At 53.6% G+C, this 23,751-nt stretch overlaps 1 protein-coding gene across 2 annotated transcripts in view; it reads right to left on the bottom strand.

Moving 5' to 3' along the window:
* ELL (elongation factor for RNA polymerase II) overlaps nucleotides 1-15,731 on the bottom strand; it is a 79,292-nt gene extending 63,561 nt beyond the window's left edge. The window contains exon 1 of one of the 2 annotated variants that reach the window (NM_001192098.1): nucleotides 15,597-15,731. In NM_001192098.1, the coding sequence (NP_001179027.1) occupies nucleotides 15,597-15,731 (135 nt within the window). Of the gene's footprint in view, nucleotides 1-4,642; nucleotides 4,769-15,596 lie in introns of those variants that run through there. The other variant, XM_024993968.2, reaches the window with a different exon arrangement.
* Between the last annotated feature and the right edge of the window lie 8,020 nt (nucleotides 15,732-23,751).

Genomic DNA, 23,751 nt, shown 5'->3' with positions numbered 1-23,751 from the left:
CCCCACTGAGCTATGCAGTAAGAGCCACCACCCTGGGTGCTCCCTCTCCAACGGCTGAGCTCTGGGAAACAGCAGCACCAGGAGCTCCAAGGAGGAGGTGCGAAGAGACACCACGTGCACTCAGGCCAGCCACTCACCTGGGCTGAGCTATGCCCTGCAGCTCACCTATTTGGCAATTCCTGTCACACAATGTCTGGGCCTCTGAACTCTCCTATAAGAGACCAAAACCAGGAGCAGCAGAGGCAGGTGGCAGGAGCTGTGTGAAGGTCCCAGGATGAGGGACAAGGAGTCCAGAGCCTTGTACTTTTGCATTCCTGCAGACAGCCTTCTGCAGACAGCCCGTGAGCCTCACCCTGCGCCCTTATGCACACACTAGGAGACTCCACTCTTGGCCCCACTCTCATGGCCCAGCTCACCTGGCGGGGGAGGGGGGGTCAGTTATTAACCTCACCCACTCAATAACAGAAGGAGCCCTCCCCACAGAGACATCAGACTGCAGGGCTAAGCCCAGGGAGGGCCAGGGGCCACGTACCATTCATCCCACACTCGAAGCCAAACACCACCTCAGAATCCTTCTTAACACAGCTCCACTTCCTGTCGGGAGAAGCTGGCCCAGATCGCCAGATCTCTACACACACGGCCCTGGACTAGCAGGACTCTGTGCTCCGGAAAGGCAGCAAGTAGGGGCCTGGTGCCCTCCCCTGAGCAGGCGGGAGACAAGCTGGACACAGGCCACCAGGGCTGGCTGTCCTTGTCCCGCTTGCCAGATCTACTGTGAGTTGAGCGTATTTTGTTGGAACAAGCAGACATCTGTGAGCGTCTAATACCAAAAATAGTACAACCAGGGGAGGAAGGAACACATCCTTCTAGCTGCGGCCTGCCCCCGCCTCAGACATCTCTCGGCGGTCTCTCCACCCTGGGGTGTCCCCCCTTGGACCGTATCATCCCCCCCTGGACAGCCCCCTCCCCTCAAACTCCCCCCTACACCACCCTTGCACGTCCTGCAGCAGCTCAACAGTCCCATCCAATTCTAAAAAGGAAGAAGTGACACTACCAGATAACGGCAAAATCATGCCTTTTCTGTGAACAGAACCCAGAAACCACAGCCCCTTAGCAAAGGCCTGCCTGAGAAGGCCTTCTCCGGGATCTAGGTCAGTATCACCTGCAGATGGCGCCCATCAGAATCTAACTACAGCTGGCACTGGCCCAGAACTGAGGAAGCTCGGAAGGTTCACCAAAGACACAGTGTGGGCCCGCCGGTGAGAGCTCTCTCCTGGAGAGCAGGAGACGCCTGGTGCCCACCGTCTCCACACCAGGGACTCATGTGAAACCACTGTTACCTGACTGTTCCTCAGGCCGGGTAGCACATGCTCGAAAATAGTGTGAACAACTGACCCCTTGCTGGACACCAACCCGGCCTTACACCCAAGGAGGTGAGGCAGAGGGACCGGGGGCTCCGCCAGAGCCTGACTCGGATCAGAGGCAGACCCCCGCACTCCCAGGGACTCGTGCACAGCTGTTCCCACCCAGGCTGCGCAGCTATGTTTTCCCAAGTTCACCAGAAGGTCACAAACAAAAAGGCCAGGCCCACTGGAAGCTGTGCCAAGCCTGACACTGTGCTTGAGGAAAGCTGCCACCAGGAAAGTCAGCGCCTCCCTCGAGGGGCGGAAAGCACGCAGTCTGCGCGAAACAGGGAGCACAGGCAGGCCCTGAGTGGACCCGTCGGGTCTGAGGCTTGCCACCACTCTCTAGACACTCCCATTCATGACACGGGGGGGCTGGACCACAAGAACCCTCTGAAGCACGGGCCTAGCCCTGAGACAACACCAAGCTGTCTGCCGGGGCTCACGGGGCCGCACCCAACAGCACAGGGGCCGAGGCCTGAGTTTCGCCCCAGGACAGCACAGTCCGCTAACACACCCATCCCAGCACTCCAGACCCAGCACTGCAGGCCTCCTCCGTAAAGGGCCAGAGGGTCAACATCTCAGGCTCTGACGGCCAGACAGTCCCTGATGGAAAAACTGCCTCTCACGTGTGACAGCAGCCACAGACAGTGCCACTGCATCCCAATAAAGCTTGCTTTACAAACCCTCCTTTCAGACTCTAAGGCTGGCACTGGAAAAAGGAACATGCCGTAGCAATGTACGTCCTCGGCATCCTCTGATTCTGCTCACCTAACAAGGTGGCAGACTGCCGGCACCTTGGTTTTGCAACACTGGGCACAACAGACTCAGCTTCTTCACGGGCAGAAAGGGGCCCCGGGAGTTCTACCACCAATCCCACAGCAAAGGGAGCAGCCGAAGGGTGGCATGGCACAGGCTCACCGTCAGGACCCTGAGAAGGTGGCAGGGAGGCACCAGCCAGCACGGGCCAGACCCAGCTGCGCTTGCCCCCACTCTGCCCGGGTGAGGCAGGCTGCCATCACCCGGCTCAGCGGGTGTTCCCCTTGGTGGAGGCGTGGCCCCAGGACCCTTAAGCCACTCCCTCCAGGTGCAGGGAGAGCAGCAAAGGCCACAGCAGGAAGCTGCACTTCCCCAAAAAGCACTGTTGAAGAAAGACGGCGGGGTGGGGGGGCGGCGCGGGACTGCTCTGGTGGTGCAGCAGATGGGTGTCCGTCTGTCAATGCCGGGGACATGGGTTCAATCCCTGATCCAGGAAGATTCACACGCCTCTGGGGAGCTAAGCCCGTGGGCCACAACTACTGAAGCCAGCATACTCTAGGACCTACAGCCACAGCTACTGAGCCTGCACGCTGCAACTGCCGAAGCCCGCTCCCCCAGAGCCTGCGCTCCACAGCAAGAGAAGCTACCACAAGATAAGCTCGGGTACCACAAAGAAGAGTAGCCCCCACTCACCGCAACTAGAGAAAGCTGACACTCAGCGACAAAGACCCAGCACAACCACAGAAGTTAAGTAAAACATAAATAAGTCACTTTTTAAAAAGCCGGGCGGAGTATTTCCCTGCTGATCCAGTGGCTAAGGCTGTGTTCCCAATGCAGGGAGCCTCGGTTCAACCCCTGGTCAGGCAACCAGACTGCCACACGCTGCTACTCAAGATCCCAGAAGCTGCAATGGAAAGGAAAGATCCCACACGCCACAACTAAGGCAGCCAAATAAATCAGTATTTTTTTAAAAGGGAAGAACTTCCTGGCAGTCCAGTGGTAAAGAAGGAAATGGAGGTCCACTGCAATACTCTTGCCTGGGGAATCTCATGGACAGAGAAGCCTGGCAGGCCACAGTCCTTGGGGTCGCCAAGAGTCGGACACAATTTAGCAACGAAACCATCACCCACCACCACCAGCAGTTAGGACCTGGTCACTGCCAGGGCTCGGCTTCAATCCCTGGTTGGGGAGCTAAGATCCTGCAAGCCTGTCGGCGTCGCAATCGGTCAGTCAATTTAAAAAAGGGAAAAGGAAAAAGAAACCTGGTCAAGGAATTAAGATCCTACAAGCTGCATGGCACGGTCATAAATCAGTAAGTAAATCGTTCCCTTTTTAAAGGGAAAAGGAAAAAGGAACCTCCTGGCCTACTTACCCTCCTCAGGGCAGTGGGACAGGGCAAGGTGCATCTGGCCCCAGCGGCACCCTCACCAGGAAGGAGACATGACAAGGTGGTCACCCCAACCATGGCCCACGGGCCCCTCAGAGCAGCCTTCCCTAGACCGAGCGAACCAAAAGTGTGTGGCCAAGGCGCGCGTATACAGATACACACGTACACATGTACACACATACACACACACCGTGCAAGAGGAGGGGAGGCAGAAGCAGGACCAGCCAGGGGGCCCAACTTCCCCTGCGAGAGCCCCACCACCCAGAGGTAAGAGGGCGGGATTTGCCCACAGGGTGCAGGAAAGCACCCTGTTCCTCCTCCTCCCCTCCCCATGCACGTTCACCCAGGCCCTGAGGTCAGGTCAAGCACAGGAGTGGGGACAAAAGCACTGGAGGTCTTGAAGGCTGAGGCCCAGCCTGCACCTGCCCAGCGCCCTACAAAGGGCAGTTCCAGGCCCTCGGGGTCTCCAGGCCGCTTCCCACCTGGAAGACAGCCCATTTTCCAAAGCATTCCCCCTGTGATTCAACATGGGTCACGAACTGCTAAACTCACAAAAGCACAGCAGATTCTGCCCCATCCAGGTTCAGGACCAGGGAAGGGTCCGGCAGCCTCAGGTGCCTGTAGGGAGGTGCCCAGCCCCTCCCTGTCACGTGAGCTCAGGACCTCCATTTGGGTTGAGGGGAGGGGGTAGCACAGAAGTCTTGCCTCTGGGAGGGCAGGAAGTGGAGAGGGTGGCCGAGAGCTGAGCTGCCTGGGCTGCCTCATGTCACACACACTCCCACCCTTCCCTGGCCCTCACCCCGCCCTGCCTGCCCCCTCCCGACAGGTTTTCTAGACCACCTAAGTTGAAAGAGTTGAAAACTTGTAAGTGTTAGTTGCTCAACTGTGTCTGACTCTTGGCGACTGCATGGACTGTGGCCCACCAGGCTCCTCTGTCCATGGGATGCTCCAGGCAAGAATACTGGAGTGGGTTGCCATACCCTCCTCCAGGGGGTCTTCCCGACCCAGGGATCAAACCCGGGTCTCCTGTATTGCAGGCAGATTATTTTTTTACTGCCTGAGCCAACCAGGGAAGATCACCCAAGGTACTTACTAGCCCTCCCAACTTAGGTGATGCAGGTCCTGACTGGCCCAGGCTCCCGCACGGTCGCTGCCATCTCCACGCACCACTGTTCTCCTGCCTTGTCACTGTCAGCACCACCTGACCACAGCTTCCCATTCAGGGCGGGCCGCACCTGCTCTCCCTGCCCTTCCTGTCATCTGCTCCCGGGTGACCCTGCTCCAGCGCGTCCCTCAGGCAGGCCTTGAAGTCGTGTATGTATTAAGTCACTTCAGTCGTGTCCAATTTTTTGTGACCCAGTGGACTGTAGCCCGCCAGGCTCCTCTGTCCATGGGATTCTCCAGGCAAGAATACTGGAGTGGGTTGCCATTTCCTCCTCCAGGGAGGATCTTCCCGACCGAGAGATCAAACCCACATCTCTCGTGTCTCCTGCACTGGCAGAGGGGTTCTTTACCACTAGCACCACCCGGGCAGCTCTTGAAGCCAGCCCAAGCCTACCTCAAGTGTGGGTGCCGACACGCCCCTGTCCTGCTGGGGCCAGGCTCTCTGCCACCTCAACCAGGGAACTCCTAAGCCTGTCAACGGTTCAGCAAGCACCAGAGGCCCTTCAGACTGCAGCTCTTGTAAGAGTCACAAGTATCTCAGTGCATTTTAAAGGCTCGAAGACCACCTCTCACTCGTCAGAATGGTTACTACCAACAAGAGAAAACAGCAAGTGCTGGTGAGGATGTCTACTCACCAGGCTCCTCTGTCCATGGGGATTCTCCAGGCAAGAAGACTGGAGTCGATTGCCATTTTCTTGTCCAGGGGATCTTCCCAACCCAGGGATCAAACCAGCGTTTCTTAAGTCTCCTGCACTGGCAGATGGGTTCTTTACCACTGGCACCTCCTGGGAAGCCTAGCAAACTTGTAGAGACAGACAACAGAACTGCAGCTCCTAGAGACAGAAAACAGAATTGTGGCGCCAGGGGCTGAGGGAGGAAAAAACGGGCAGATGAACAAGCTCTGGAGATGGACGACGGTGATGGCTGCAAAGTCATGTGAATGTACTTCGTGGCACGGAACTGCATACTTGCAAATGGTTAAGATGGCAAATGTATGCTATGTGAACAATAATAAAAAGAATCTTAAGGCTCTGAGAGGTCCCAGGTTTAAGACTGGGGTTGACTCGTCTTAGCACTGGCAAGGCCTCCCTGACCACAACCTGCCCCCAGTCCTGCCTGTCACAGGAGGAAGCCCCCGGGGGAAAATGTTCACACACAGAGTGAAGTCAGCCATGGGGTTGAGACTTCCACAGGGAGCCCAGGAAGGGGTGGCAGCCATCTACACCCACACAAAGAAGAGCAGCCACAGCAACTCACCCAGGGCTTCCCTGGATGACGAAATTAACCCCAGCTTCCGGCTCAGGCACCTCTTACCCCCACCTCCTCCAGCTGCCCCCCAACTCCCAGCCTCCCTACTTCAGCTGCTCTCTCAGACCTCACGCAGACATTCCTGGTACTCCCCATGGGGTTTCGCGTGCCCTGCACCCCCCCCCAGGGCACCTCCTGCCCATCCCCACCGTGTTTCTCCCTCCCTCCCGCGTCTTCACCCAGCCCTCCGCTGGCCTCCCCCACAGGGATGCGGAGGCTGCAGGGCAAAGCCAACTCAATCCGTCTAATGAACAGGACATGGCGGCCACGGGCACGCAGCCAGGTGGGCAGAGAGGTAGGCCAGGGACTCCTCAGGCCCTCATGCCCGTGTCCTGCCACTCCTGCCCAGAAAGAAGCCAAAGGGCCCAGGAAAGGGCAGGGGTGGGCCCTCACTGCTCGGCTCTGACACACCTTTGCCAGGGCCACACGCAGCCAAGCTGCCGATGGAGGGGAGAGCACTCCCCAACCCTGCAGCACGCCTGGGGACCAGCATTTTCGAATGGAGGGAGGTGTGACCCCTCGAGGCTGCCCTCGCGTGAGTCCCCAAAGCCACACGCTTGGGCACAACCTGAAGGCAAAGACAGAGCCACCACAGCCCGGGCTCTGGGCCTGACTCCTCACACTCCACCATCAGCAGCCACTAGCCCAGAGGGCTTGGCAGTCAGCCCGCGTGTCTCCAGAAACCTGGTCATGCCCTCCTGCCCCCCTCAACTCCAGCTGCGCTCTGCTCGCCGCCTGCTCCACCACCACTGTCCACCGAGACCACAGAGGGGACCAAGAAGAGGGAGGCACGAGGGGGCCCAGCTCCCTCCAACACCGTGTGGTGGACTTCCAGACGCAGGAACATAGCTCAAAAAGACCGAGGAAATTCACTTAATTGCCATTCTTCATTTTACAAAAAAATCTTTGACTGTATAGACAAAGAAGTCAGTGTTTTATACTCTGAAGGCCTTCACGTTCTCAGTCATTCGTAGCATGCACACTCACAGCGGGGGAGGCAGGGGTGCTCAGCGTCCATGTGCCTCACCTGCCTGATCTGGGAGGCCAGTACACCTGCAGGGGTGGCTTCAACCAGGGAACCTGAGGCTGGGGAAGAAGCCAGTAGCCCAGGAGCTGGCTGGAGCCAGGCCACCCGATCCCATCGCGGAGCCTCCTTCAACAGAGACACCTCCTTGTGAGGACATCCTCCCGGCATATCTAAGATGGACACAGAGCAGCCAGGCAAACCACGAGGAGCTGACACCCTCCCGACAGGCATAGGTTGTAGAAACCAGAGGTACTGGGAGACCACACGCTCGGGATAGGTGTCCCCGTGCCGCGCCTCAATTTCCCTTGCTGAAGGCCTACCAGGAGGACGCTGATGATGGACCAACGACACTGAGCATTAACCTTGGCCCTCAGTCACCAGCAGCTTATTAATTTCTCGAAAGCAGAGCAGGCCAAGGCAGGCTGAACTACCCCAGGACTGCCTGTTCAGGAGTGTGCCTAGGAACCCTAGGAAGTGCTGAGCAGGTTTTGGGCCCCTGACCCAATGTTCTCTGTGCGTGGACAATATAGCCCACTTGTTGTCTGCCCAGGAAGCTGACTAGAGGTGACACTGACCCCCAAACGCTGTCTAAGGTCCAGGGCCCAGCCTTGGCTCTCCCAGCATCCAGAACATCCACTGTCCAGGAGCTGGTAAAGCCAGCACAATCGAGGAAACCTGCCACCCAGCTGCCCCCGAGCCACAAACACAATCCAAGAACCAGAAAAGAAAGGCTGCTGGCTTCCATGGCTGTCACATCCATCCAAAACCACCTCTAAATTGCACTCGGTAGGACTCTGGCAAGAAGCTCATGACATCCACACCCTGAGACAAAGGCAGCAACCCAGAAAGACATAGGCCCTGCAGCAGCCGTTGCCAGGGCCACACACACGTCCTCCACCTCGCCCCCTCATCGTTTACCCTCCGCAGACCTGCAGCGGCTCTTGGATGGGCCACAGCTGCCTTTCCTCCCCTGCCAAGAGTCACTCCAGAGGTGACCACCAGCGTCTCTAAAAGCCCTGCAAAAGCTGACTCTCACAAACCTACCTCAAGCACGACAACGAGCCAGGCCCGCAAAGGCATTTCTGCTCCGTGGCCAGAATCAGGAGGGGTCAGGTACGTGCACCTTCCCCAACCAGGCGCAGGCGGCAGCCCCAGTACTTCCACGTGTGTCCCCCCGCCTGACCCCAGGGGACCCCAGCTCAGGCATCCAAGTTTCTACCCCCAGGCTCCCCTGCCCCATGCCTGACCGAGCTGACAGTCCAACACCACAAAACAGCCCATGTCCCTCCTGTGCCTCGGTTTCGCCAGACAAGAGTTCAGTTGCTCAGCACCTGCGAGCTTCGGCTCTGCCCCTCTGCAATTCTGCATCTCTGCACAGCCCTGCTCAGCACAGGACAGAGGGCAAGGCTCCAGGCACCTGGGAATCCCCAGGGTCGGTGTGACGCCGGAGGACTACAGACCTGTTCAGAGTCTGCACTGCAGGAGAAAACGCAGCCACTAAAAAGCAAAGCTTAGCACTGTGATTTAAAGGGGAAAAAAAAGCTCATACAGTTTTGGGGAAGAATTGAGACCTAAGATTATGTAAGGGGCTTCTCTGGTGGTTGAGTGGTTAACTACTGAGCAGTGATTCTGGAGTCCAAGAAATTAAAATCTGTCACTGCTTCCACTTTTTCCCCTTCTAGCTGCCATAAAATGATGGGACCAGATGCCATGATCTTAAGTTTTGGGGGTTTTTTTAGTTTAGTTTTTTTAATGTTCCGTTTTAAGCCAGTTTTTTCCATTCTCCTCTTTCACCCTCAAGAGGCTCTTTAGTTCCTCTTCACTACTGAGCCTGCAAGCCGCAACTAAAGAGCAGCCCGTGCCCAGCAACAAAGACCCAGCACAGCTAAAAGTAAGTATTTTTTAACAATAACATTTTAAATTAAAAGAATACTACATGAGAACACCACTGTGATACCTCAGTGCCTAGATGCAAGAAAGAGGAGGGCACCAAGGTGTCAACACAGCCCATGGGAACAGCGAATCACTAGCATTCATCACTGAGCTATACTGCTTTATGGTAGAAAGAAAGAAATTCTGACCCACGTCACTTTTAAATAGGAGCTCAGTGACCCCAAAAGGCTTCCCTGATAGCTCAGTTGGTAAAGAATCTGCCTGTAATGCAGGAGACCTCGGTTCAATTCCTGGGTCGGGAAGATCCACTGGAGAAGGGACAGGCTACCCACTCCAGTATTCTTGGGCTTCCCTTGTGGCTCAGCTGGTAAAGAATCTGCCGGCAATGTGGGAGACCTGGGTTCGATCCCTGGGTTGGGAAGATCCCCTGGGGAAGGAAAGGCTACCCACTCCGGTATTCTGGCCTGGAGGATTCCATGAACTGTGTGGTTCACGAGTTCGTAAAGAGTCAGACACGACTGAGCAACATTCACTTCACTTCAGTGACCCCACAAACTTCCCAAACCCGTGAGGGCCCCCTCCCCTCTGGAGGGGTTGTGGCAAGTCACCAACACCCCCCTCTGGCCTGGTGACTCAGCCAGGAGCCACAGCTCAGTGTGGCCAGGGAGGGCCCAGCTAGGAGGATATAATTAGCATCAGACTCCAGCGCAGCCACTTGGTGCGGGGACAGGAGCTCTCCCCCTGGATGCTTTGCTCGGACAGAAATGCACATCGCGGCTGTCTGTGCCACCTACTGCACAACTGGTCAGAGGCTGTCTCTGGAGGGACTGTTCTAGAACACATCCCTTTGGGCTCTGGGTGACTGCAGAGTGGCCACGGATTGCAAAAGATGAGATCTCAGACAACTCCAGGTCACGCGAGCCACCGAGAAGAAAGACCAAAAAGAAAGTCATACAGGTAGAGCAAGGGAGCGAGGCCCTACAAAGGAGGAACCCAGGGGAGGCAAACCCCAAGGCGCAGGAGGGACTGAGAGCCGGGCCCATCGAGCAGGGCTGCTGCCACAAAGAGGCAGCTCTCTCAAAACCAGAGTCTGATCTGGGACCAGGAGAAGCAGTCTTGTTTTTCAAGATGTCACAATCCGGGTATGATGTCAAAACTACTTCAAGGGTGATGAACTCTGGCCTTGCTGATGAGTCAACAGAGGATGGGTTTCCGAGAGCCGACGACTGTTTACACACAGTCACCATGGCGAATGGCTGCCGGAAACCCAGTCAAGGGTCACAGCTGCCAACGGGGGCTTGGCCCCTCACACACAGCCTCACAGGCTAACCACAGAAATGACCAGCACTTGCCCCACACCCCTCAGTACCTGTGAGGCACGCGCCTTCTGGGAGGGACTCCCCACCCTTCAGAGGGGCAAAGCTCAAGGCCACACACCGCGTCACTGCCCTCCAGCCAGGTGCCCGACTCCTGGCCCATCTCAGCTGCGAGATGCCGTCAGGAGACTCGGCCTCCAGGAGTCTTGACCTGTGTCCTCATCTGAGCAATAGGAACCACTCCCCACCTGGGGCTGACAGCCAGGAGACAAGATGAAGTCACGTGTACAGCTCAGGCCAGCGCCAGCACGTGGGGCATGATCCATAGGCACTGGTCATCACCTGCAGGTCTTCTCAAAGGAGAGGGGACACGGGACAGCCAAAGCTGGCAACTTCAGGCACCTGCATGGCCACTCACGTCACCAACACTCCCAGGAGCCTAGAATGCTGGCATTTCATAAGGACTTGAGACCACAGTGGGACTCCCTTTCAGAGCTAGGTCCCAGTGGCTCAAATTCCCTCCTAATTTGAGAGGCAGCCTGGGCCAGTGAGGACAATCCAAGGGACCTCAGCTAGCAACACTGCCCTTCAGAGCCTCAACTGCCCACAAAGAACAGTGTGAACAAGAAGTTAGTCTACCAGCCAAGACTGTCAAGAAGATACTATGTGCCTGGACAAAGGGCTTACAGGGACCTGGCTGGAAGCCAGGAGGGGCAGCGAATTTAGCCAGTCGCTATTCCTAAAGACAGCCCATCTGACAGACAGACATGGCTGGCAAGAAGCCACCACCAGTTAGGGCCAAGTGGGGTGCCCCACCCCAGGAAGGGGAGACAAACCCACCTCCTGGGGCCTCACCAAGGCGGAGGGGAGCAGAGGCTAAATTAAGGCTCCTCCTGCCACTGGTGTCCAAGCTGAGGCCCACGCAGCTAGCCCCTTAGCAGCAGGCGAGCAGCCCCCAGTGTAAGTCCAGAACAGTCTTATGGTATTTGCTGCAGAGCCCCTCTTCCTACGCCCGTCCCAGGACAGAGCCCTGTAGCCGCCTCCACCCCTTTACCTAGCCCCCAGCCCCCACCCTCAGCAAACACCCTCCCCAGCCCCTCATGTTTCAAGGCCTGTATATGTGCCATGCCTGGAACCCCTACCCCTTCCTCCCTGGGGACCCCTCGCCTGGCAGACCTCAGCTCTGGCATGCCCTAAGCATGCCTCTCTTAATCAGCGGCCTTTCACGCCACCCCATTTTATTTCCTTCCTGACACTGACCGCTGACAAGCTCTTCATGCCGATTTCGGTGCCACCCTGTTCATTATCTGTCCCCTGCCTCTAGCATTCCAGCTAGAGAGACTAGGGACACATTCTGGTTGCTGGTAAACATCTAGCCCCTGAACGGTGTCCCTGTACAGACCAGGCACTCAAATCAGATTCAGGAAGATAGCCTCCCATAGTCTCTGCTCGGAGAACGCAATGGCACCCCACTCCAGTACTCTTGCCTGGACAATCCCATGGACAGAGGAGCCTGGTGAGCTGCAGTCCATGGGGTCACTAAGAGTCAGACACAACTGAGTGACTTCACTTTCACTTTTCACTTTCATGTACTGGAGAAGGAAATGCCAACCCACTGAAGTGTTCTTGCCTGGAGAATCTCAGAGACAGGGGAGCCTGGTGGGCTGCCATCTACAGGGTCACACAGAGTCGGACACGACTGAAGCGACTTAGCAGCAGCAGCAGCAACAGTCTTTGCTCAAACCTCCAGGTGGGAACCGGCCCTGGGTCCCCACACCAAGTGCTGAGAACCTGTGAGGGATCAGGGCTGCGCACATGCCAAAAGAATCCCAAAAGCCCCAAGAGGAGAAGCCAGAGCTCAGAGAGGGCAGGGCCCGAGATCCTGGGAGTCTGGAGAGAAGGATTGGCCGCTGGGAGGGCTCAGGTACTAGGACTTTCACAGTCCCGAGAGAAGAATCCAGAGCTCAGAGAGGGTTGGGCGCTGAGACACCCCAACCCTGAGGGCGGGATTAGGAGCTAAGAGGGCTCAGGTACTGGGACACTCATAATCCTGAAGAGAAGAAGGATCCGGAGCAGCCACTGGGATGCTCTGAGGAGGAGGAGCTGGACTGGGAGGGGTCAGGCACAGAACCAAGGCCTCATGCAGGTACACCTGAGATGCAGAGATTCAAACCCAGACAGGCTCCAATTCGCAGGCCTCTTGGGCCCTTCCCTGAGCCCTCAATTTTCCCTAAACAACATCATCTTCCTCTTCATTAAGAAACTTATAATCCAGCAGAGGAAAGGATCACTCAGCAACAGATCCATCAAATCTGACGATGAAATATCCACGTGATCGAGGAAGGTGCCCCAGCATCGTCGGAGTCACTGTCAGGGACACTTCTCTGAACAGACCCATGATGTGATCTTGGAGTGATGTGCTGTGTTTACACGTCCTCTCTCTTCTCTCCCGGAAGCAACCCATCACAGCAAAAAGGGAGAGCCACGGGAGTGCCTTGGGACACACGCTAGACTGCCCGACACCCCAGTCTGGACAGTGGCAGCCACACGTGACTTCACCTTTACCTTCCACCACGTTCCAGGCTGGTCACCGGGTCTACACAAAGGCAGCTCAGACTCCAGACCCCTCGAGAGACGGAAGCTGTCAGGGACTCCTACTTGGGCTAGTCCAACAGCTAGGATTACAGGCTCCTGGAAGCCACAGAGAAAGTTTGGAAGGAAGCTCCTCGCCAGTCCCCTGCCACATCTGAGTTTGTAAGACCTCTTTGCCATTACAGCTCACCCTTGAACACCACCAGGGTTAGGGACACCAAGCCCCTAGCAGTCAAAAATCCTGAATAAACTTTACAGTCGGCTCTCCATATCCTGAGTTCCACATCTGCAGAGTCAACCAACCTAGTACTATCGTATGTGTTTGGTGAAAAAAAGAAACCCATGTATAAGTGGGCACTTCAAACTTGTGCTGTCCAAGGGGCAACTTAAAGTAAAACATAAACATAAAGTAACAACATAAAGTACAACACAGACAACATAAAGTAAGAGTGAAAACCCTCCCTCTCCACCGGTTGCAGTTGCTAAACCACGTAGTCGCAGTGCTAGAAAAGAGAAAACGCTGAACTGTGACGGTCGTACAAATGGGGATGCAACAAAACATGTATTGTGCTAAGAGCCAATACGCAGCTCTAGGCACACAGGTTCATCAGGTCACCTTCCCGTGCCCACCACCCAGGAACACCGAATGACCGCGCTGCCCCGGGCTTACCTCAGGCCACGACACTGCCCGTCTGGTAGGATTAACTACGAAATTGCCAAGAAACTTAAATCACCTGTCAGCCTCTGAGAAAAATGGAAGTTTGAGTCACCCCCAAAACTCAGCCCCACCTGTCAGGTTAACACGACCGACTTGCAGGAGCAGCTCTGCGAGGGAGCCCCTTCTGGCTGACCAATACTGACGTACACAGCTGGGCTCTGTGTGGGACGAACTGGAGTCTGCAGTTATACCTTCACCCTCACAGGAGGAAGATCCAGCTTAAGGGATGTAACCAACACCCTAAATTAAAAATAGCAGCGTGACAGCATGAGGTGGACGCACAGGCGGGCCTTCCGGGCGACTGGAGCCAGGGAGGGCAGCATGGCAGGGAAGGCGGGGCTCCCAAGCCACCGTGACCAGGTGCCAAGTTCACCTTATTTACACGGCGCAGGAGCTCTCCCCCAGCTGTTTCGAGGAAAGCCCACCTTCCCGCAGAACGAGTCGGAATTGCCCAGGGGGAAAAGACTTTGGGCTGGGATTCCACAAGGAAGGGAGGCTCCAGCTGGCCATCCGGCCCCCTCCTCACCTGCAGAGGCACCCCAGCCTCACCTGGGGGAATCCCTTTTGGACAAGGTGGGTACTCGCTCTTCCAAAATAGACGAATTCCCAGTTCAATGAAGGGGAAACCGAGACACGAGGACAGGAAGGAAACTGCCCCCCAAAGTGGGAAGAAGGGCGGGAAGGGTGGGCACTGGGAACAAAACAGGGAAAGAAATTCCGGGCTTAGCTAATGGTGCCGAACAAGCCCAGGGCAGGAAGAAAGCCGCATTCCTTCCTAGTTAGTCTCTCTCCTAACCCGCCCGAGGCCCCCCCATCCCCAGTATACACACACACACACACACACACACACACACACGTACACACAGGGCAGGGCCTCCCTGAACCTGACACCAGACCCAACCCCCTAACCACTGGCTATGAAGCCCCTACTTTCCAGGCAAAGAGGAAAAGGACCCCCCCCAACCATTTCCCCTCAGGACCTGACCATTGGACACCTGCAACTTCTGTCCCAACACAGGAGGAGGGCGCCATGACACAAACAGAAATGGGAAGAAGCAGCTTCTGACCACGGGCCCAGATGTGCTCCCCAGTCAGGCCTAGAGAGATGGTGCACAGAAGCCCATCCCCAACACCCCCTCCCCCGGTGGGCCAGGTGGCAGAACTGAAACGCCTCCAACTTCCCCAGAAGGGCCCAAATCGGCCCCTGTGAAGTGTGAGAGTCAGCGGGCAGGTGCAGTGGCCAGAGTGCCTCCCCAGGTGCCCACCCCAGGCTCCCAGCCTAGGAAAGGCTCCAAGCCAGCAACTCCCACCCCCAGCAACACCCCCTTAGAAAGACTCCCTCTTCCTAAAGGTGTCCAGCGGTTCAGGGTCACCTGAGGAACTGGGGAAACGCTGTCAGGCTCTGCCCAAACTTCCCTTCCCAAGAAATAAGAGTGAACCCAACTCCAGAAGCCTCCCTGGAAAGCGTCAAAGACGGCTCCCAAGCGCAGACAGAACCTCCCCACACAAAGTGAACAGGACCCTAGAGGCGCCCCGACAGCGGTGACCCACTGACCCACCCTGCCAGTGACCTAGACGGAAAAGCTGTTCCCGGGAACGCAGTCAGCCATCCTTACCAGTCTCCCTGCCAAGCAGCCAGACACAGAAGTCCTAACCCCCGACCTCCTGTGCTCGGACAGCGCTACCTCCACCCGCTCCCCTGGTCAGGTGAGAAAACTAGTTCCTGCCCAGGTGCCGGGTGAGTCCGGAAAGGCCCCGGACGCCTCCAGGTGCCGACAAAGACGCCCCCCGGATCAGGCGCGCGAGTTCTGGCCCTTCGGCCGCCCTCGGCCGCCAGCCAGGGTCGCCTCCCGAGCCGAGGTTCCCCGCTCTCCGAGTGGGACATGCGCCCACCCCGCGGCCCGCTGGCCCAGAAACCCGCGAGCAACACCTCAGACGCCGGACCCCGCACCCCCAAGCCAGGACGCCGCGGAGAGGGGCACGCGAGGCCGACCTGCGCCCCGACGCCCGCGCCGAGTCCGACGCTCACCTGGCTGGCGCGGTAGCTCTCGAAGGCCCTCAGGGCACTGTCGGTGAGCTTCACATGGAACACGGACACCTTGCTGCCGTCGCTCACCCGCCCGCACGACAGCCCGTAGCTCCTATCCTCCTTCAGCGCCGCCATCTTGCGACCATCGCTCCCCCGCCCCCCGCTTCCCGGCTCCTGGGCCAGCGGCGCGCCGGCCACGCCCCACCCCGCCGCCCGCTGACGCACTGCATTATTCATGAGACGCGGCTGGCCACGCCCCCTAGGGGCTGGGCTGGCGCCGCATTGCCCGCCGACGTGCTGCATTATTCATGAATGCGGCTAGCCGCACAGCGCTACAGGCCGAAGACGGCCCGCAGTCACCGCCCCTGTTTTCTGCATATTCATAAGGATGGATGGCCCCACCTCTCAAGGCCCCCAGAGGCGTCCACTTCCGTGCCCGGACTCCGCCCCGACACGCGCACTCCTTCAGGCCCCGCCTCAATGTGTATTATTCATAACCCTGACTCAGCCAGGCGCGTCGAAGCCCCGCCCCACTAGCCGCTGACGTGATGTATTATTTATGAGGTCTCTTCAAGTCTTCCGTCTTTGGCTTCTGTGGAGAGCCCCAGCGAGGGCGTGGAGGGACGGGGCTGCGCAAAACACGTGGGGGCGCGGAAGCAGGGGCTGGCTGGGTGAGTGGGCGTGTCTATGCAAACCGAGCCCGAATTGGACGCTGGGTTGCGCTGGTGGCTCTTCCCTAAGGTGGGCCCGGGGCTGTTGGGGAATCCTGGGGGTTAGTGAACTTTGCTCTTCTCTAAGAGTAGACTTTTTATAGAATAAAATCCTACATTCCCAAAGGACCTTGAGGAGATGGCGGTTATCCAGCTCTCCCATTAAAAAAATGTCACATATCATAAAATTAACCCATTTAAAGTGTACAATTTTTTTAATACCAAATTCAGACTTAAACTGAAAAAAGTAGGGAAAACCACTAGACCATTCAGGTATGACCTAAATCAAATCCCTTATGATTATAGAGTGTAAGTGAGAAATAGATTTAAGGGACTAGATCTGGTAACAGAGTGCCTGATGAACTATGGATGGAAGTTCACGACATTGTACAGGAGACACGGATCAAGACCATTCCCAAGAAAAAGAAATGCAAAAAAGCAAAATGGCTGTCTGAGGAGGCCTTACAAATAGCTGTGAAAAGAAGAGAAGCAAAAAGCAACGGAAAAAAGGAAAGATATACCCATTTGAATGCAGAGTTCCAAAGAATAGCAAGGAGAGATAAGAAAGCCTTCTTCAATGATCAGTGCAAAGAAATACAGGAAAACAATAGAATGGGAAAGATTAAAGATCTCTTCAAGAAAAATAAGAGATACCAAGGGAACATTTCATGCAAAGATGGGCTCAATGAAGGGCATAAATGGTATGGACCTAACAGAAGCAGAAGATATTAAGAAGAGGTGGCAAGAATACACAGAAGAACTGTACAAAAAACATCTTCACAAGCCAGATAACCACAATGATGTGATCACCCACCTAGAGCCAGACATCCTGGAATGCTAGGTCAAGTGGGCCTTAGGAAGAATCACTATGAACAAGCTAGTGGAGGTGATGGAATTCCAATTGAGCTATTTCAAATCCTGGAAGATGATGCTGTGAAAGTGCTGCAGTCAATATGCCAGCAAATTTGGAATACTCAGCAGTGGCCACAGGACTAGAAAAGGTCAGTTTTCATTCCAATCACAAAGAAAGGCAATGCCAAAGAATGCTCAAACTACCGCACAATTGCACTCATCTCACATACTAGCAAAGTAATGCTCAAAATTCTCCAAGCCAGGATTCAGCAATACGTGAACCGTGACCTTCCAGATGTTCAAGCTGGTTTTGGAAAAGGCAGAAGAACCAGAGATCAAATTGCCAACATCTGCTGGATCATCGAAAAAGCAAAAGAATTCCAGAAAAACTTCTACTTCTGCTTTATTGATTATGCCAAAGGCTTTGACTGTGTAAATCACAATAAACTGTGGAAAATTCTGAAAGAGATGGGTATACCAGACCGCCAGACCTGCCTCTTGAGAAATCTGTATGCAGGTCAGGAAGCAACAGTTAGAACTGGACATGGAACAACAGACTGGTTCCAAATTGGGAAAGGAGTACATCAAGGCTGCATATTGTCACCCTGCTTATTTAACTTATATGCAGAATACATCATGCAAAATGCTGGACTGGATGAAGCACAAGCTGGAATCAAGATTGCTGGGAGAAATATCAATATCCTCAGATACGCAGATGACACCACCCTTTTAGCAGAAAGTGAAGAAGAACTAAAGAGACTCTTGATGAAAATGAAAGAGGAGAGTGAAAAAGTTGGCTTAAAACTCAACATTCAGAAAACTAAAGTCATGGCACCTGGTCCCATCACTTCATGGCAAATAGATGGGAAAACAGTGGCAGACTTTATTTTTAGGGGCTCCAAAATCACTGCAGATGGTGACTGCAGCCATGAAATTAAAAGATGCTTACTCCTTGGAAGGAAAGTTATGACCAACCTAGACAGCATATTCAAAAGCAGAGACATTACCTTGCCAACACAGGTCCACCTAGTCAAAGCTATGGTTTTTCCAGTAATCATGTATGGATGTGAGAGTTGGACTATAAAGAAAGGTGAGCCCCGAAGAATTGATGCTTTCGAACTGTGGTGTTGGCAAAGACTCTTGAGAGTCCCTTGGACTGCAAGGAGATCCAACCAGTCCATCCTAAAGGAAATCACTTCTGCATATCCACTGGAAGGACTGATGCTGAAGCTCCAATACTTTGGCCACCTGATGCAAAGAGCTGACTCATTGGAAAAGACACTGATGCTGGGCAAGATTGAAGGCAGGAGGAGCAGGGGACAACAGAGGATGAGATGGTTGGATGGCATCACTGACCCAATGGACATGAGTTTGAGTAAACTCCAGGAGTTGGTGATGGACAGGGAAACCTGGGGTGATGCAGTCCATGGGGTCACAAAGAGTTGGACTCAACTGAGCTGAGTGGCTGCACAGCAGTGTGAATGTACTAGATGGCATAGTATTGTACACTTTCAGTTCAGTTCAGTCGCTCAGTTGAGTGCAACTCTTTGTGACCCCATGGACTGCATCACCCCAGGCTTCCCCGTCCACACCAACTCCCAGAGTTTACTCAAACTCATGTCCATTGAGTCAGTGATGCCATCCAACCATCTCATCCTCTGTCATCCCCTTTTCCTCCCGCCTTCAATCTTTCCCAGCATCAGGGTCAGTTCTTTGCATCAGGTGGCCAAAGTATTGGAGTTTCAGCTTCAGCATCAGTCCTTCCAATGAATATTCAGAACTGATTTCCTTTAGGATGGACTGGTTGGATCTCCTTGCAGTCCAAGGAACTCTTAAGAGTCTTCGCCAACACCACAGTTCGAAAGCATCAATTCTTGGGCACTCACCTTTCTTTATAGTCCAACTCTCACATCCATACATGACTACTGGAAACACCATAGCTTTGACTAGGTGGACTTGTGTTGGCAAAGTAGTGTCTCTGCTTTTTAATATGCTGTCTAGGCTGATCATAGATTTCCTTCCAAGGAGCAAGCATCTTTTAGTTTCATGGCTGTGGGTACTGTCTCCAGTGATCCTGGAGCCCCGAAAAATAACATGTCACTGTTCCCATTGTCTCCCCATCTATTGCCATGAAGTGGTGGAACCAGATACCATGATTTTACTTTTCTGAATGTTGAGTTTTAAGCCAACTTTTTCATTTTCATCAAGAGGCTCTTTAGTTCTTCTTCACTTTCTGCCATAAGAGTGGTATCATCTGCATATCTGAGGTTATTGATATTTCTCCTGGCAGTCTTGATTTCAGCTTGTGCTTCATCCAACCCAGCATTTCGCATATGTACTCTGCATATAAGTTAAATAAGCAGGGTGACAATATGCAGCCTTGATGTACTCCTTTCCCAATTTGGAACCAGTCTGTTGTTCCACGTCCAGTTCTAACTGTTGCTTCCTGACCTGCATACAGATTTCTCAGGAGGGAGGTCAGGCAGTCTGGTATTCCCATCTCTTGAAGAATTTTGCACAGTTTATTGTGATCCACACAGTCAAAATCTTTGGCATAGTCAATAAAACAGAATTAGATGTTTTTCTGGAACTCTCTTGCTTTTTCAATGATCCAACAGATGTTGGCAACTTGATCTCTGGTTCCTCTGCCTTTTCTAAATCCAGCTTGAACATCTGGAAGTTCTCGGGTCACATACTGTTGAATCCTGGCTTGGAGAATTTTGAGCATTACTTTGCTAGCATGTGAGATGAGTGCAATTGTGTAGTAGTTTGAATATTCTTTGGCATTGCCTTTCTTTGGGATTCGAATGAGAAGCAACCTTTTCCAGCCCTATGGCCACTGCTGAGTTTTCCAAATTTGCTGGTATATCGAGTGCAGTACTTTCACAGCATCATCTTTTAGGATTTGAAATAGCTCAACTGGAATTCCATCACCTCCACTAGCTTTGTTTGTGGTCATGCTTCCTAAGGCCCCCTTGACTTAGCATTCCAGGATGTCTGGCTCTAGGTGAGTGATCACATCATTGTGGTTATCTGGGATGTTTTATGTATAGTTCTGTGTATTCATACTGTGTATGAATACTGCTACAGGGATTCCAACTCCAGCCTGTCTGAGTTCAGGGCTGAAGTTATGGGATCCTCCACCCTTCATCTGGGATCAGTTCATAATTTTAAAATATACAATTTAAAAATATACAATTCTGTGTCATTAACAATAATTCACATTGTTATACAACCATCACCATTGTTGCATTTCCAAAATTTTTTCCATCATCACTGATCAGACATGCTGACAAGTTTGGCCACTGCTGTGCCCAAGTGTTAATCTGGAGGCTAGGCCAGGTAAATATAGGAGCAGGCCAGGGCTGCACTGCCCCTAAGAAGGGCCACATAAGGTCAGGAAGGGCAACTGAGAAGCAGGTGGTCTGGAGTTAGAGGATGGAGAGTGACAGCCAGCCAGACTGCTGAACAGAGTGAAATATGGGAGGAGCCAGCTCTGAGTGCTGACCAGCTTGTGTGTGCCATTAGGAAAGACACTTCCCCTCCTGGAGCTGAAAGTGGTTTCAGCTGAGAAACGGACAACAGCACTAATACCGCCCACCCCACGATGAGCGCTTACAATGCACCAGGCTCTGTCGCAGTGACACTCACCACTGCCCTTTGGGGTGGATACTGTGGTTTGGTCCCATTTGCCAGATGGGAAACTGAGGGCTTAGCGAAGTTAAAAAGAATTAAGAACACTGCAACTATGGGCTATGCTGCTTGGCAATAATTATTTCTCCATTTTACACTGAATGCCCCAGTGTCTCCCAAGAGGACCCTGGAAACAATAATGGAGGAAATCATCAGGCATTGGCATGCTCTCCAAAAGCCTCTAAGAACTAGGTCACCCAAAAAATTGGAAGCCAGTTGATTACCTTGGGGTGGTCTCTCAACATATAGTCCATGTAGCAAGCCCATTGAAAATGTTCTAGTTCTGTGATGGAAACAATGACCCTGGCCTGACCCTCACCCTATGGGACCTGGGATGTGTCTTGCCCTCTCTTTTCCTCACTTTGCTCATCCATAAAAGAGGGACAATAACAGCATTTACCCAAGAGCCTAGGCCTAGACCAAAGAAGATGCCATTATCATGGGGATCATTATTAATGGTTTTACAAGAGTTTAATCTACATAATCCCTTTCCTTTAGACATCTATGTTGTTTGCAGTTCATGGAATTTTAAGCCACACTGGGAGGAACCCCACTATTCATTAGCTGGCAACTGCTAATATATATATTAGTTAGCTATTGCTGCCTATTGAGGCATGACAAAGTGGCTTAATAAAGGAGCAGTTATTATTTCATAGTTTCTGAGTGCTAAGTCTGGTATGTTTTAACTGGTTCTCTGCTCAGGGGCCCATGAGGCTGTAGTCAAGATGTTGGGTGGGCTATGTCCTCACCCAGAAGCTCACCTGAAGAAGGCTCTGTGTCCGAGCTCCTTCAGCCTGTTGGTAGAACTCATTTTTTGGTGGTTGTAAGACTGAGGTCCCTACTTCCTTGCTGTCACTGGGGGGCAATCTCAGGCACTGGCCACGTGGCCCCCTCCATCTCAGTAATAGAAACCTCCCTTGTGTTGAATCCCTCTGACTTCCTCTTCTATAGCCAGCAGGGTTGGGCCTACCCAGATTATCCCCATATCTTAAGGTCAACCGTGCCCAGTGACAACACAATCATGGGATCGAGATACACTGCATTCCCCATCCAGGGATGATGCAGGATGAGAAATCTCAGGAACGCCTTAAAATTTCTGCAACACACAGCCCTGAGAGACGCATTGCTGCACATCTGTCCCACAGCTTCCTGAAAGTTGAGTTGCTAGGTCAGAGCAAGTGGACCTTGGGGATTTTGAAGCAAACAGTTTTGCAACAGAAGGAACATGAAGATCCCTGAGAACTCTGTTTGGAGCTGGCCCCTCTGCATGGTGGGGTGGCCAGCAAGCAGTCTGCTCCACCGCTCTCTTAGCTGGCCACCTCAGAGCCAGCAAGTCCCCCTTCGGGGGCCTCAGAGCTTATTTGTGCAATAGGGAGACTCACATCTCTTCTCGGGATGAGGCCAAAGACACCTGTTGTCAGGAATCCCTAAGACCATTGTCAGGTTTGGTAATTCACTAGGACACACAGAACTCAGAAAAGCTCTTATATTCATGGCTGTGTTGATCACAGTGAAAGGATACAGTCTAGGATCAGCAAAGGAAAAGGATGCAGAAGGCAGAAGCCAAGAGAAACCAGGCACAAGCTTCTGGTTGCATACAGCACTTAATTCTCCCAGCAACGATCATGACAGCACACACAGAATACGGCCATCCAGGGAAGCACACTCAAGCCTTGTCCACGGTTTTTGTGGAGGAGGAGCGGTCAGTCATGTAAATATGGCCAATCACCCATCCAGAGACTGAGCTGATACCATGTGACCAAAAGCCCCTACCCTATTTTTCTCCCCTTTTTTTTGGGGGGGGGGGCAGGGCGGGGGCAGATGGCATGTGAGATCTTAGTTCCCTGACCAGGAAGTGAACCTGTGTCCTTCGGATTGGAAGTGCGGTGTCTTAACCACTGAACCATCAGGGAAGTCCCCCCCACCCTAAATCATATTGTTATTGTGGACTATTTGGCATGGCCCATGGCAACAAAGGTTCGTCTAGTCAAGGCTATGGTTTTTCCTGTGGTCATGTGTGGATGTGAGAGTTGGACTGTGAAGAAGGCTGAGCGCCAAAGAATTGATGCTTTTGAACTGTGGTGTTGGAGAAGACTCTTGAGAGTCCCTTGGACTGCAAGGAGATCCAACCAGTCCATTCTGAAGAAGATCAGATCAGATCAGTCGCTCAGTCGTGTCCGACTCTTTGCAACCCCATGAATCGCAGCACGCCAGGCCTCCCTGTCCATCACCAACTCCCGGAGTTCACCCAGACTCACGTCCATCGAGTCGGTGATGCCATCCAGCTACCTCATCCTCTGTTGTCCCCTTCTCCGCCTGCCCCCAACCCCTCCCAGCATCAGAGTCTTTTCCAGTGAGTCAACTCTTCTCATGAGGTGGCCAAAGTACTGGAGTTTGAGCTTTAGCGTCATTCCTTCCAAAGAAATCCCAGGGCTGATCTCCTTCAGAATGGACTGGGATTTCTTTGGAAGGAATGATGCTAAAACTGAAACTCCAGTACTTTGGCCACCTCATGTGAAGAGTTGACTCATTGGAAAAGACTCTGATGCTGGGAGGGATTGGGGGCAGGAGAAGGGGACGACAGAGGATGAGATGGCTGGATGGCATCACCGACTCGATGGACGTGGGTCTGGGTGAACTCCAGGAATTGGTGATGGACAGGGAGGCCTGGCCTGCTGCGATTCATGGGGTTGCAAAGAGTCGGACATGCCTGAGCGACTGAACTGAACTGAACTGATGGCCTCAGGTAAACTGATACTCTTATCAGTCAGGACATTCCAAGAGTCTAGAAGTGACCTCTCAGGTGCCAGTCAAGGGCCAGTCCTTTAAATGTGCAGGGTTTGCACAACCCATGCCTTTAGTTTCTTCTTTACTGCTCTACAGATGGGGTTCTAAGAGCC

This window comes from Bos taurus, chromosome 7 (assembly GCF_002263795.3).
Source record: "Bos taurus isolate L1 Dominette 01449 registration number 42190680 breed Hereford chromosome 7, ARS-UCD2.0, whole genome shotgun sequence".
Classification (NCBI taxonomy): Eukaryota; Metazoa; Chordata; class Mammalia; order Artiodactyla; family Bovidae; genus Bos; species Bos taurus.
This window is presented reverse-complemented; position numbering and strand designations above follow the sequence as displayed.